This window comes from Brassica napus, chromosome A2, assembly GCF_020379485.1.
Source record: "Brassica napus cultivar Da-Ae chromosome A2, Da-Ae, whole genome shotgun sequence".
Classification (NCBI taxonomy): Eukaryota; Viridiplantae; Streptophyta; class Magnoliopsida; order Brassicales; family Brassicaceae; genus Brassica; species Brassica napus.
This window is the reverse complement of record NC_063435.1, coordinates 24,579,327-24,591,756: the sequence shown is the minus strand read 5'-3', so window position 1 is coordinate 24,591,756 and position 12,430 is coordinate 24,579,327. Positions and strand designations below refer to the sequence as shown.

At 33.7% G+C, this 12,430-nt stretch overlaps 3 protein-coding genes across 3 annotated transcripts; 2 read left to right on the top strand and 1 right to left on the bottom strand.

The window, feature by feature from the left end:
- Positions 1 to 5,521, top strand: LOC106401426 (phospholipid-transporting ATPase 10). Its single transcript, XM_013841940.3, has 10 exons — positions 1 to 666; positions 1,277 to 1,726; positions 2,014 to 2,909; positions 2,992 to 3,102; positions 3,184 to 3,460; positions 3,559 to 3,647; positions 3,729 to 4,047; positions 4,132 to 4,356; positions 4,439 to 4,630; positions 4,696 to 5,521. Exons 1-10 carry the CDS (start codon positions 268 to 270, stop codon positions 5,344 to 5,346), a joined length of 3,609 nt encoding a protein of 1,202 aa, XP_013697394.2. The 5' UTR covers positions 1 to 267; the 3' UTR covers positions 5,347 to 5,521.
- A 2,096-nt stretch (positions 5,522 to 7,617) lies between these two features.
- LOC106424409 lies at positions 7,618 to 8,562 on the bottom strand. The gene has a single exon (XM_013865166.3). It carries the CDS (start codon positions 8,232 to 8,234, stop codon positions 7,731 to 7,733), a length of 504 nt encoding a protein of 167 aa, XP_013720620.1. The 5' UTR covers positions 8,235 to 8,562; the 3' UTR covers positions 7,618 to 7,730.
- Positions 8,563 to 10,904: 2,342 nt separating this feature from the next.
- On the top strand, positions 10,905 to 12,286 carry LOC106414075. Its single transcript, XM_013854789.3, has 5 exons — positions 10,905 to 10,913; positions 11,002 to 11,079; positions 11,213 to 11,304; positions 11,373 to 11,484; positions 11,585 to 12,286. Exons 1-5 carry the CDS (start codon positions 10,905 to 10,907, stop codon positions 11,747 to 11,749), a joined length of 456 nt encoding a protein of 151 aa, XP_013710243.2. The 3' UTR covers positions 11,750 to 12,286.
- Positions 12,287 to 12,430: the final 144 nt, after the last annotated feature.

The following is a 12,430-nucleotide window of genomic DNA, read 5'->3' as shown; positions in this document are numbered from 1 at the left end:
AAAAAAAAACTCTTACCTTCACACATTTTATTAAACCTACAACTCATCTTCCTTTCTCTTCATTTTTATTCCATTTTCATATCAAACTTTCAACATTTCTACATTCTTTAATTCTTTTCTTCCCTCAAATAAAAAATTCCCTCAAAAATCTCCAAGAAACCAAGTGTGTTCTCCAAGTATTCTTCTTTCACTTGGCTTTCTTGAAAGATTATAAATTCATTTATAAGAAAACCCATTTTTTTCAGACAAAGAAAACGACCAATAGCTATGGCAGGAGGTGGTCGGAGAAGGAGAAGATTACATATAAGCAGGATCTATTCTTACACTTGTGGTAAGTCAAGTTTCAAAGAAGACCATTCCAACATAGGAGGACCCGGTTTCTCTCGGGTCGTCTACTGCAACGAACCGGGTTCTCCGGCAGCTGAACGCCGGAACTATGCCGGAAATTACGTCCGATCTACTAAATACACCGTCGCTTCTTTCCTCCCGAAGTCTCTCTTTGAGCAGTTCCGTCGCGTAGCTAACTTCTACTTCCTTGTCACCGGAATCTTGTCGTTGACTGATCTTGCTCCTTATGGAGCTGTTAGTGCTCTCTTACCTCTTGTTCTTGTCATCTCTGCAACAATGGTTAAAGAAGGTATCGAAGATTGGCGCCGGAAACAACAGGTCTGATCTTAAATCTAAACTTTAATAGAGTTTAGATCTTTCATCTTTGTTATGAATTATTGAACCTTTACATCCAAGTCTATAAAGTTTATATTTTTGTTTATTATTTTTTTTATTTTTGTAACTTTCGTTTTTTTTTCTTCTAAAAGCTTACATGTTTTTCTTTCTTTCATCTTTTATTCATTTTATTTATTTTTGTAAAAATAAATAAAATTTTATCTTTGTACCTTACTTCTCTTTCATCTTTTATTTACTTATTTTGTAAAAAAATATTAAATTTAAGTTGTCGTCTAACTTACGTACCTCTTTGTCCTTCTTTCATCTTTTATTTATTTATATTCATTTTTTGTAAAAAACTTAAATAATGTTTATATTTTCTGTAACTTACATCATTTTCTTTCCTTCATCTTTATTTATATTATTTATAAAAATATAATACCAAAAGTAAATATTTATAAAAATAAATAAAGTTTATATATATATTATTATTTTCTTGTTTTTTTTCTTCTTTTGTGACGTACATGTTTTTTTCTTTCTTTCAAATTTTATTTATTTTCATGTAAAAAGTAAATTATTTATTTATTTATTTTCTTGATTCTTTTTTTTTTAGGATATTGAGGTGAATAATAGAAAAGTGAAAGTCCACGATGGCAATGGAATATTCCGGCAAGAGGAGTGGAGTAACCTAAGAGTAGGTGACATAGTAAGAGTCGAAAAAGACGAGTTTTTTCCAGCGGATCTTTTGCTTCTGTCATCAAGCTACGAGGAATCTATTTGCTATGTAGAAACGATGAATCTTGATGGAGAAACGAACCTGAAAGTGAAACAGGGGCTTGATGCCACTTCGTCGTTGTTACATGAAGACTCCGACTTCAAAGATTTCAGAGCCGTCGTTAGATGCGAAGATCCAAACGTGAATCTTTATATGTTCGTTGGGACTTTGGAGCTTGAAGAAGAGAGGTTTCCTTTGTCGATTCAGCAGATTCTTCTACGTGATTCGAAGCTTAGAAACACAGAGTATGTGTATGGGGCTGTTGTTTTCACGGGACATGACACAAAGGTACACAGTTTCATCAGTTCTGTTTCGTTTGTTTGGATGCTTTCGTGACCTACGACTTCAACATTATGTTGTTCGTTTGTCTGTGGCACATCGACTAGTCGCAGATCATATAAATTTCTCTTAACGATTTGAAATAACGATTACAACCAATTAAGTTGCAAGGTAGCAAAACAAAATAACATATTTTTTATATTCAACTATTTAACAAAATAAGTTTTAGAATAAAGACTTGTAACTTTTTCATATTCTGAGAAAAACTCTAATGTTTTGATGTATTGAACAAACAGGTGATACAGAACTCAACTGATCCTCCATCAAAGAGAAGCAGGATCGAGAGGAAAATGGACAAGATCATCTACTTAATGTTCGGTCTAGTTTTTCTAATGTCATTCGTTGGATCAATCATCTTCGGAGTCGAAACAAGAGAAGATAAACTCAAAAACGGAAGAACAGAGAGATGGTACTTGAGACCAGACAGTGCAGTGATCTTGTTTGATCCAGAGAGAGCTCCAATGGCTGCAATCTACCACTTCTTCACCGCAGTAATGCTCTACAGTTACTTCATCCCTATATCTCTCTATGTTTCTATCGAAATCGTCAAAGTTCTTCAGAGCATTTTCATCAACAGAGACATTCATATGTACTACGAAGAGACCGATAAACCCGCGCAGGCACGGACCTCGAATTTGAATGAAGAGCTTGGTATGGTTGATACCATTCTCTCCGATAAAACCGGGACTTTGACATGTAACTCTATGGAGTTTATCAAGTGTTCTATAGCCGGTACGGCTTATGGACGTGGTATAACTGAGGTTGAGAGAGCTATGGCTGTGAGAAGCGGCGGTTCGCCTTTGGTTAATGAAGATTTGGATGTTGTTGTGGACAAGGTTGGTCCTAAGGTTAAAGGGTTTAACTTCGAAGATGAAAGGGTTATGAATGGGAACTGGGTGAAGCAGCCTGAAGCTACCGTGTTGCAGAAGTTTTTCAGATTACTTGCCGTGTGTCACACGGCGATACCTGAAACTGATGAGGAGACGGGGAATGTATCTTATGAAGCTGAGTCTCCTGATGAAGCTGCGTTTGTTGTTGCGGCAAGAGAGCTAGGGTTTGAGTTCTTTAACCGGAAACAAAACGAGATCTCCTTTCGTGAATTGGATCTTGTAACAGGAGAAAAAGTCGAGAGGTTAGGTTTTGAGTCTTGTTTCTTTTCAATATGAGATCATTTCTGTGATTCTTGGCGCTCACGGCTTCATATGTTCTTGCAGGGTTTATAAGTTGCTGAACGTTCTTGAGTTCAATAGCTCGAGAAAGAGAATGTCAGTGATTGTTAGAGACCATGATGGGAAGCTCTTGTTGTTGTCTAAAGGAGCTGACAAGTAAGCATTTTGAGACATTTACACACACACATTCTTTCTTGTGTTTCAAGATATTAACTTTGTGTTTGTGTTTCTTCTTAGTGTAATGTTTGAAAGACTAGCAAAGAACGGTCGTCAATTCGAGGCCAAGACCCAAGAACATGTAAACCAATATGCAGATGCTGGTCTAAGGACTTTGATACTGGCATACCGCGAGGTCGATGAGAATGACTACATAGAGTTCAACAAGAGCTTCAATGAAGCTAAGGCTTCAGTGAGTGAGGATCGTGAAGCTTTGATAGATGAAATCACGGATAAGATGGAACGTGACCTCATTCTCCTTGGTGCTACTGCTGTTGAGGACAAACTTCAGAATGGGGTATGACTTTAACTATAGAACTATATAATTAATTCTACAAGGTTCTTGATAGCTTAGGGTTTTAGGAATTAACAGTTTTTGGACTGATGTGTGTTTAGGTTCCGGAATGTATCGACAAACTTGCTCAAGCAGGAATCAAGATTTGGGTTCTAACTGGAGATAAAATGGAAACAGCTATCAATATTGGGTATTGAATCTTGAAATCTTGAATGTTCTTTTTCTTGTGTGTGTTTTCTTTGTTACTGACTTTAGAATATTTTTCTTGCAGATTTGCTTCTAGTTTACTAAGACAAGAGATGAAACAGATCATAATAAATCTTGAGACACCACATATTAAATCCTTGGAGAAATCTGGAATAAAAGATGAAATTGAATTGGCATCAAGAGAAAGTGTTGTGAAGCAAATAGAAGAAGGAAGGGCCTTGCTTGCTGCATCAGGTGCAAGCTCTGAAGCATTTGCCTTGATCATAGACGGGAAGTCCCTAACTTACGCCCTAGAGGATGAAGTCAAGAACACGTTTCTTAATCTTGCTACTGGCTGTGCCTCTGTGATTTGCTGCAGATCATCACCTAAACAAAAAGCACTGGTACAATCTTCAAATCTTGACATGCTTTCTTTGGATTCTCATTCTAAAATCTTTTATATGGTTCTAACTTAATATGTTTTCTAGGTTACAAGACTGGTTAAGACCGGAACTGGAAAAACAACCTTAGCAATTGGAGATGGAGCAAATGATGTAGGAATGCTTCAAGAAGCTGACATTGGTGTAGGAATAAGTGGTGTTGAAGGAATGCAAGCAGTGATGTCTAGTGATATCGCCATTGCTCAATTCAGATATCTAGAACGCTTATTGCTAGTCCATGGTCATTGGTGTTACAGCAGAATCTCATCCATGGTAAGAAAAATATACAAATTTTCCTTCAGAACTTCTCTATTTTTGTCAATCTTTCTCTTACTGTTTTTTTCTCCTTTTGTAGATATGTTACTTCTTCTACAAGAATATCACTTTCGGTGTTACGGTGTTCTTATATGAAGCTTACGCTTCCTTCTCCGCACAACCAGCATACAATGACTGGTTCCTCTCTCTTTTCAACGTCTTTTTCTCTTCTCTCCCCGTAATTGCCCTTGGAGTCTTTGATCAAGATGTTTCAGCTCGCTTCTGTTACAAGGTAGGTTTAGGGTTAATTTCTGAATTTGCTTAAATCAGAGTTTCTTACCGGTTTTTCCCTTGCAGTTTCCATTGCTATACCAAGAAGGTGTGCAAAACATACTCTTCAGCTGGAAAAGGATCATAGGATGGATGTTCAATGGATTCATAAGTGCCCTAGCCATTTTCTTCATCTGCAAGGAATCTCTAAAACACCAGCTATTCGACCCAAACGGCAAAACCGCTGGCCGGGAAATCATGGGGGGATTAATGTACACTTGTGTTGTGTGGGTGGTCAATCTCCAAATGGCTTTATCAATAAGTTACTTCACATGGGTCCAACACATTGTGATTTGGGGATCAATTGCATTTTGGTACATCTTCCTCATGATCTATGGAGCTATAACCCCAAGTTTCTCTACCGATGCTTACATGGTCTTCCTTGAAGCCCTAGCTCCTGCTCCTTCCTACTGGCTCACCACTCTCTTTGTGATGATCTTTGCTTTGACACCTTACTTCGTCTACAAGTCAGTGCAGATGAGGTTTTTCCCTAAATACCATCAAATGATTCAGTGGATTAGGTACGAGGGTCACTCTAATGATCCTGAGTTCGTTGAGATGGTGAGGCAGAGGTCGATTAGACCCACCACCGTTGGATACACGGCGAGAAGAGCTGCTAGTGTACGGCGCTCCGGTCGGTTTCACGATCAGCTCCATAAGGATCTTGTTGCTTTCTGAAAAGTAATGATGTGATTTATGTAAATATATATATGTACATCTCTAATGTAGAGATTAGGGCTTCTTTTATTGAGATTTCTTGTTAGAGAAGGCGTCTGTAATTCACTTCACACACACGGCAACATTTTGTACATAAACTTTTCATCTCTAATGTAGAGATCAATGTTTTGTCTGATTGTATTTCTTGATTGAATAATATATTAAAATAATTTCAAACGTGACGGTGGAAACTGAAAAGAAAAGGTAACAAGTTCCTATAAATATCTTGTAGTTCTTCATTTTTCGTATTTTCTTCAGTATTAAATCTAGATTATTTTCGTCAACTATTTAATCTAGATTTTACTATTTTTATCACTTTTATTTTTTGCTTTTCTGAGAACACTGATTTACCTTCAAATGTTAATAAGGTGGAAGAAATTCACATGTGGTGCACACAAAGAAAGGAAGAAATTCACATGTATCCACAGTCCGGTACACTGCATTTAGACCACATAAAGAGAAAAAACAGCAAGATTTTGGAATTTTCAACTTCAGACAAAGACATAAAGAGAAGGATCCAGCGAGGTTCGGTGAGATAATTTTTTATTCTTTGTTCACATTTGTCTTTACGTTTGATAAACACTTTTATCAGGAAACTAATTTTTTTTTCTAAACTAAGTTTTGTTTTGTCAATGATTTTAATTATTACTTCGTAGATGTTTAAGAAAAAACGGTTTTAATTATTGAACAGTTTCGACCATTATAAGTCATCGTGCTTGACTGAATCCGAGTTTGATTCCTACTTGCCGGTTTACGAAGCTTTGGTTACATGGTTCTTGAGGTGTCCCTCATTGTTCTAGGAGGAGGTAGTTTTGCAGTGGTCTGGCCGAAGGCATTTCCGTTAAGCAGATGTTCTAAAATATAGTTATCTCGGTAATTGTCAGATTTATTCTAGAAGTTTGAAAGTTTAGTTACTTGTTTTAAGTTAGTAGTTTGTTATGTTCTTGTATGCTGTCCCATTGTGATTTCTAGTCCCATTGTGGTTTAGGTAATCACGGAGAGTTCCTTTATCCGTTGGTGTTGTATGATCTAACCCTGTTTTTAAATCTTTTGACAGAAAAAAAGTCATCGTGCAAACACTACACTATTGCAAGTGGCTCAGTTAATCAAAATGCACTTAAAACGTTTTGTTTTTGTGGTCAACAAATGTTTCTTTTTTTTGTAATACAATCGATTCGGCACCTGTACAGTTTAATTTTCGTTCTCTTCCCGCGTAGTAGATTAAAATTTAATTTGCATCATCTTTTTATTTTTTCTAGATTGGTTTAAATTCATTTTTTCAATTATTGATATGATATTAAATTTCTGTAGACAACTTTAAGCAGATTGACGGTGAAATTATAAAGTCAGAAATTGGGTAGGTAGCACATCACACAACTGAATTCTTATTTTATAAGTATGGTTTTATTTATTTATTATTGTGTGTTCAAAAAATATATTTATTATTGTTATAATTATGCTACAATTTTAATGATTTCATAGTGTGATGTTTTATATTGCAGATATTGCTAAACTAGACTTTGTCAATGTCTTATATTTAGGTGTTCCTAGAAAATACTCGCTCCGTTTTAAAATAATGTATATTCTAGAGTTTTCACTTATTAAGAAAATACGTAAAATTTTGACAATAAATACATTATTTTTTGTGTTTAACTATTTCCTATGATTTTTAATAAATCAAAATTCAGTAAATACAATTAATGTTTTTGAAATTTACAATTTGCCATTATTACATACATTGAAAAAGTAAAATATGAATTTCTTAGAAATCATTTTTTTTCTAAAATATGGATCATTCTGAAACGGAGGGAGTATATAACTAACCTGCTAAAAGTAGGTAATATTATCTCTAACATATATAGATATAGATAAATTTTTTATGCTTTATCGTTTGATTATCATCTAGAATCAAAATACATTGGCACATTGCTTGTTACTAACCGTTGTGATTAAACAAAAATCAAAAAGGAATAAAGCAAAAACACTTAAAAAAACAAATATTTTAGAATTTGAATATTTGATCATATGAATGAATAGTTTACTACCTCTTATATCCGTATTTATGTTATCTTAAAATCTGATGTTCTTTTCCTTTAAAAAACATCCATAATACTATGACATTTTATTGGTGCACTACAACTAAATAATCCACTAATCAAACTTTCACTGCCATAATAAAATTCATTATGATATTTATTGCTTGTTAAAACTTGTATGAGTCGATATTAAAGGAGTGTCCATGATATAAAATTTTCACAAAGCATGTCATTTGTTAACTATATGATGATCAGAACATGGCTGAAAATATACGGATCTCTGAAGTTGGGAACAAGCAAAACCCCAACCTAGTGGACACAAGGGCTATTTTTATTTCCACTAATTTCAATATGTGAAGTTGTTAATGTATAATCCAAGGAGTAGAAATTTTCTTCGATTATCTCATAACGACTTACAAATTTTAGGTCAAAGTTTTCATCAACACAACTTGACATTGACAAGTTTTGAACCCTCTCTTTTCGCCAGAAGCTTCCAAACAAAAACTCACCATTCTTTGAAAACTCCTCTAAAGCCTCTTCAACTTCTTCAATACATCCAAAGCCCTCCATCTCTATACTCAGAGTCTGTTTTCTCCATTCCCAATCGACCCCGGTGTTTCCTCGACATTCATAATCGAGCCCCATTCTTTTTGTTCTTCCGTTTATGCCCCATTTTGCGTAACATTTTCTTGTGTTCTTGATCAGTTTTTGAGGAAGCCCAAGGAAGATGAAGATCACGATTTGGAGAACAAGACAGTTGCAGCAACATGATACAACGACGCAGTCAGCAGCAAATGTGTTAAGATCTTCCATTGAATTTTGAATGAAATTGAGTCAGTTAAGAAATACAAAGGCAAAAGAAGAAATTAAAGAGCAATCTAAATCCTAACATATTTTGGGAAATTTGGTTTCAAGGAACTCCTTTGTTCTTTGCTTCTCTAAGGAAGACATTGGGAAAGGGATAATCTACGAAGCAAAAATATAATAAATGAACGTATATAGAGTATTATTTTGGATAATATAATGTGTGAACAGAATTTATGGGATTACGATAATCTTGCCTAATTTTCCTTGAATAACACTCTACATTATAAATGTAGCTATTCGATCAAGATATTCTTTTTGGTAGGGTATGGACAAAGAAAATGGTTTTTGATCAAATTAAGAAAACATTTCTAATTTCTAGCTAATAAGTATCATGTTACGTCCTTTTCAAAAAAAAAAAGTATCATGTTACGTACACATTAAATTCGACTAGTTCTTGAATCTGTAGTGATCATGCGATTACAAATCTTTATGGGAAATAGCGATTATAGTGATATATGGAAGTAAAATATAAATTAAGTTCATGTGAACTAAAAAATATGACGTAATTCAAAGCTCTTTTGTGAAAAGCTGTCCATTATGTATACGCTAAGTATCTTTCTTTATTAAACACCAAAGCAAAGGTTACGTGAATCCGAACATCAAGATAGGATGGTACATTGATACGTTTGGCTAATAGATGCATTGACAGTTTTTAATAGGACCATGCATAAGTCATCACCAAATAAAACTATCGTTTGGCCAAAGACTAAAAACTGATAATAACAAACAAAAACATGGTTAAGTAGAAACATAAGCATTGGTAAAAGTAAAACAATATTTATAGACGTTACGAATGTTTACATTAATGTTATTAACGAACAAAGTAAACCTAGCTTTTATTACACATCTATATTATTAAAAGAGAAGTACCCATTAAAAATATCCCAAAATTTTCTAACTTATTTACAATGACATGCCACTGAAGTTATTAATTAACTTACATTTTATGATTCTTTGTCTTTTCTTCTTTAATTAATGTATTTCCCAAATTAAATTTTAACTAAAATTTATGGCAACAATAATTAATAAACCTAGCTTTTGTATTTTTTTGTCTTTTACTATTATTTTATATATGTGTGTTTGAAAATAATTAATTACATATATAAATTTTATATTTAAATACATACATTATACGGTAACTATTTTACTAATTCGAAAAATACATAATATATAGTTTATACAACAATTTTAGTATACATTATCATAAAATTTTAATCCATAATTATTATATATAAAAAATATTATTATATATTATCATAAAATTTTGATCCATAAAAAAAATAAAAATACATTTGTTCGGATATACATGTCATATTCTAAAAATATTGATCATACAATTGATGATTTACAGGATAAAATAAAATTACTTAATATAAACAATAAAATTATTGTGTTTCGAAATGTCATATTAAAAAATTATTTGAACGGGTAAAATATATATTATAACTAATACAAATAAAAAATTATTTATAAAAATAAAAATAAACACTCGCGCGGACGCGCAGATCAAGCTCTAGTCGGATTTAATATCAACAAGTTTTCCTATCATATCTATTAGAATAACAAATTGAAAAAACGTTTTTCTTTTATATTGGATATATGAAACATACGTGGACAAATTTATCTAACTTCAGCCATGCTTCCATCTTAGAAACGTTTCTTTTGCCAATATTAGCAAGTCATGCTTTTCAACAACTGATTCTTATCTGTTTCGTCAATCTTAACAAGCTCATCAAATTTCAACGAAGTCGTATATGATGATCAGAAACGATATGTCAAGGTTGTTTACTATTGTTTTCATTTGTCTTGCATTAAATTGGATATATATAATAGTCCTATTCAACTTGCATCAAGTTGATTTCAATGTACTTACATATACATGTCAAGTTTTTTTTTTAAAATAATCAATATTCTAACAAATAAAATGGTATACGTACTAATCTTGACAGAAAAAACAATAATAACAATTAATTATGCTGATGCCTAATAATGTTATATAGTGGTCCAAAAATCTGAGGGCCGACCATGTCCGATAAACTACAGACCGACCGTGACTGGCTTACTTTCCATGCATCTGTTTTTTAGCGATTAAAAATTAAAGCAAGTTCATGCAAGAATTCAAGCCCATGCCAAGCCTAATCCAATCTGCACAGCCCTAGCGAGAATGATGAATCAAAAGACGGATTCAGAATAAACATTCTGAAATATCAAGGGTCGAACAAAATTCATGAATGAGATGGAGCTTTAAGGCCCGCAAAAGCTTATCATCACACAAGAATAACCCATCAGATATGAGATATAGATATAACCATTACTCCCTAATAAAGATATAGATGCTATCAATGCATGTAAACAGTGATTAGAAAAATGTAATGATGGTTATATCTCATATACTGTACCGGCCCGGGCACAAGCTATAAAAGCATGTGTTTGAATCTTTCAATTATGTGTTTGAATCCTTCAATTATGTGTTTGAATCTTTCAATTATGTTTTTGAATCCTTCAATATCCTCTGCTTGAAGCCACGGTATGGACCAAATTGGTCTGGCCATGTCTGCACTGAGCAACAACTCTCTATGAGGACTGAGATTATCATCAGAGCCACACGTACTCATAATGTTCTTGGTAATATTGGCTACTGTGTTTAAACTACAAAAGCAAAAGGGTTTTATTTTCTCTTTTGTTCTGTAATCTGGTGTGATTTGGCTGGCAGATACCTGGATGGAGTGGCCTATCGAATGCACGAGTGACATTATTTGGTGATGTCTATCCATTGTCAGAAGATGAACAGGTGAGCATCTAAATAATTGATAATCTTTGTTTGCTTTTAGTTTAGGGGTTGAGTATGCATGAATCTGACTTGCTAAAACATATGTATGTGTGATTAATGTGTTGTGATATCTCCTGTTGTGGCTTGTTGGTAGGAGTGGGCACATAAGCAATATATCGCAAAGCACCCGCACGGGCTTTCAGAGCAATGGGGAAACTTCCACTATTTTAGAATGCAGAACATAAGGTTTTGTTTCTTAACTCATGCCTCCTAATTTACTTATCCACTCCATACTCAAATGTGAACATTGGCAGTGATATATATTTCATTGGAGGGTTTGGCACGGTCGCATGGGTTGATGCGAAAGAGTATGAGGCTTTACATCCTGATAAGATAGCCGTCGATGGTGGAGAGCACAACCTCAAGGTGTGCTTTTTTCAGATTCAATAAAGTTGCCCTTCGAGTCTTGTCCTTTGGTAAATTGAAGTTAGCTCTTACTTTTCCCCTTTTTTTAAATTTGTGGTAGGAACTAAATGCCATCTTCTCAAAGCCGCTTAGAGAGCTACTGGCTTCTGTATCAGAGGTAGACGATGCCGCTCTCATTCCTATAGATAGCAAAGGGATAGATGTACGGGTTCGTCAGGGTGTTGTTTGGTTCCTCTTTTTTGACTTTTTAGCTAAAGTTTTGTAGTTTGCTCTATGTATTTGGCCCTCCTTTTACAGAGTTACTAAATGGGGGTAAACACGACAATCTTGAAATAACAGGTTGAAATCTCGAGTTTAATAATATGTATTTCCATTTGTGGATTTGCAACGACTGCTACGTTGTGGAATGCAGTTGCTTGTTGTGGTAGTCATACACGCCAAGTCACAATTTTATACTTTGTCCAGGAAGATTTACAGAGAGCATAGTAGTCGGATTCATCATATGGTGTATGGATCCATGTTCAAAATATTCATCTAAATCTATAACAATTTCTATCTTGTAAATAATTTTTATAAACAATTTTCATCTCATGGCATCTTCTTCTCAAAACAATTTCGAAGGATCAATTGATGATAATTTTGATCAATACTTTGGTCAACATTTTGATCAAACGTTCGAGAATCTTTCCGTCGATTATGGTGGTCAAGAAGGTGAGAGGAAGGAAAGGAAAAAAACGAGTTTATATCGAAAGAAATCTTTCAAATTATTATCGTTTATTTTACTAATCTTTGTTTTTATGTTTTTTTAAATCTATGTTTAAAATATTAATTTTACAATATTTTATTTAATAAATAAATTTATCTTTAATTGAACAATGTTTAATTTTTATGTTTTTTAAGAATCCCTAAATAAGAGATTCATATTGAAGCACAAAAATGTTGGTGT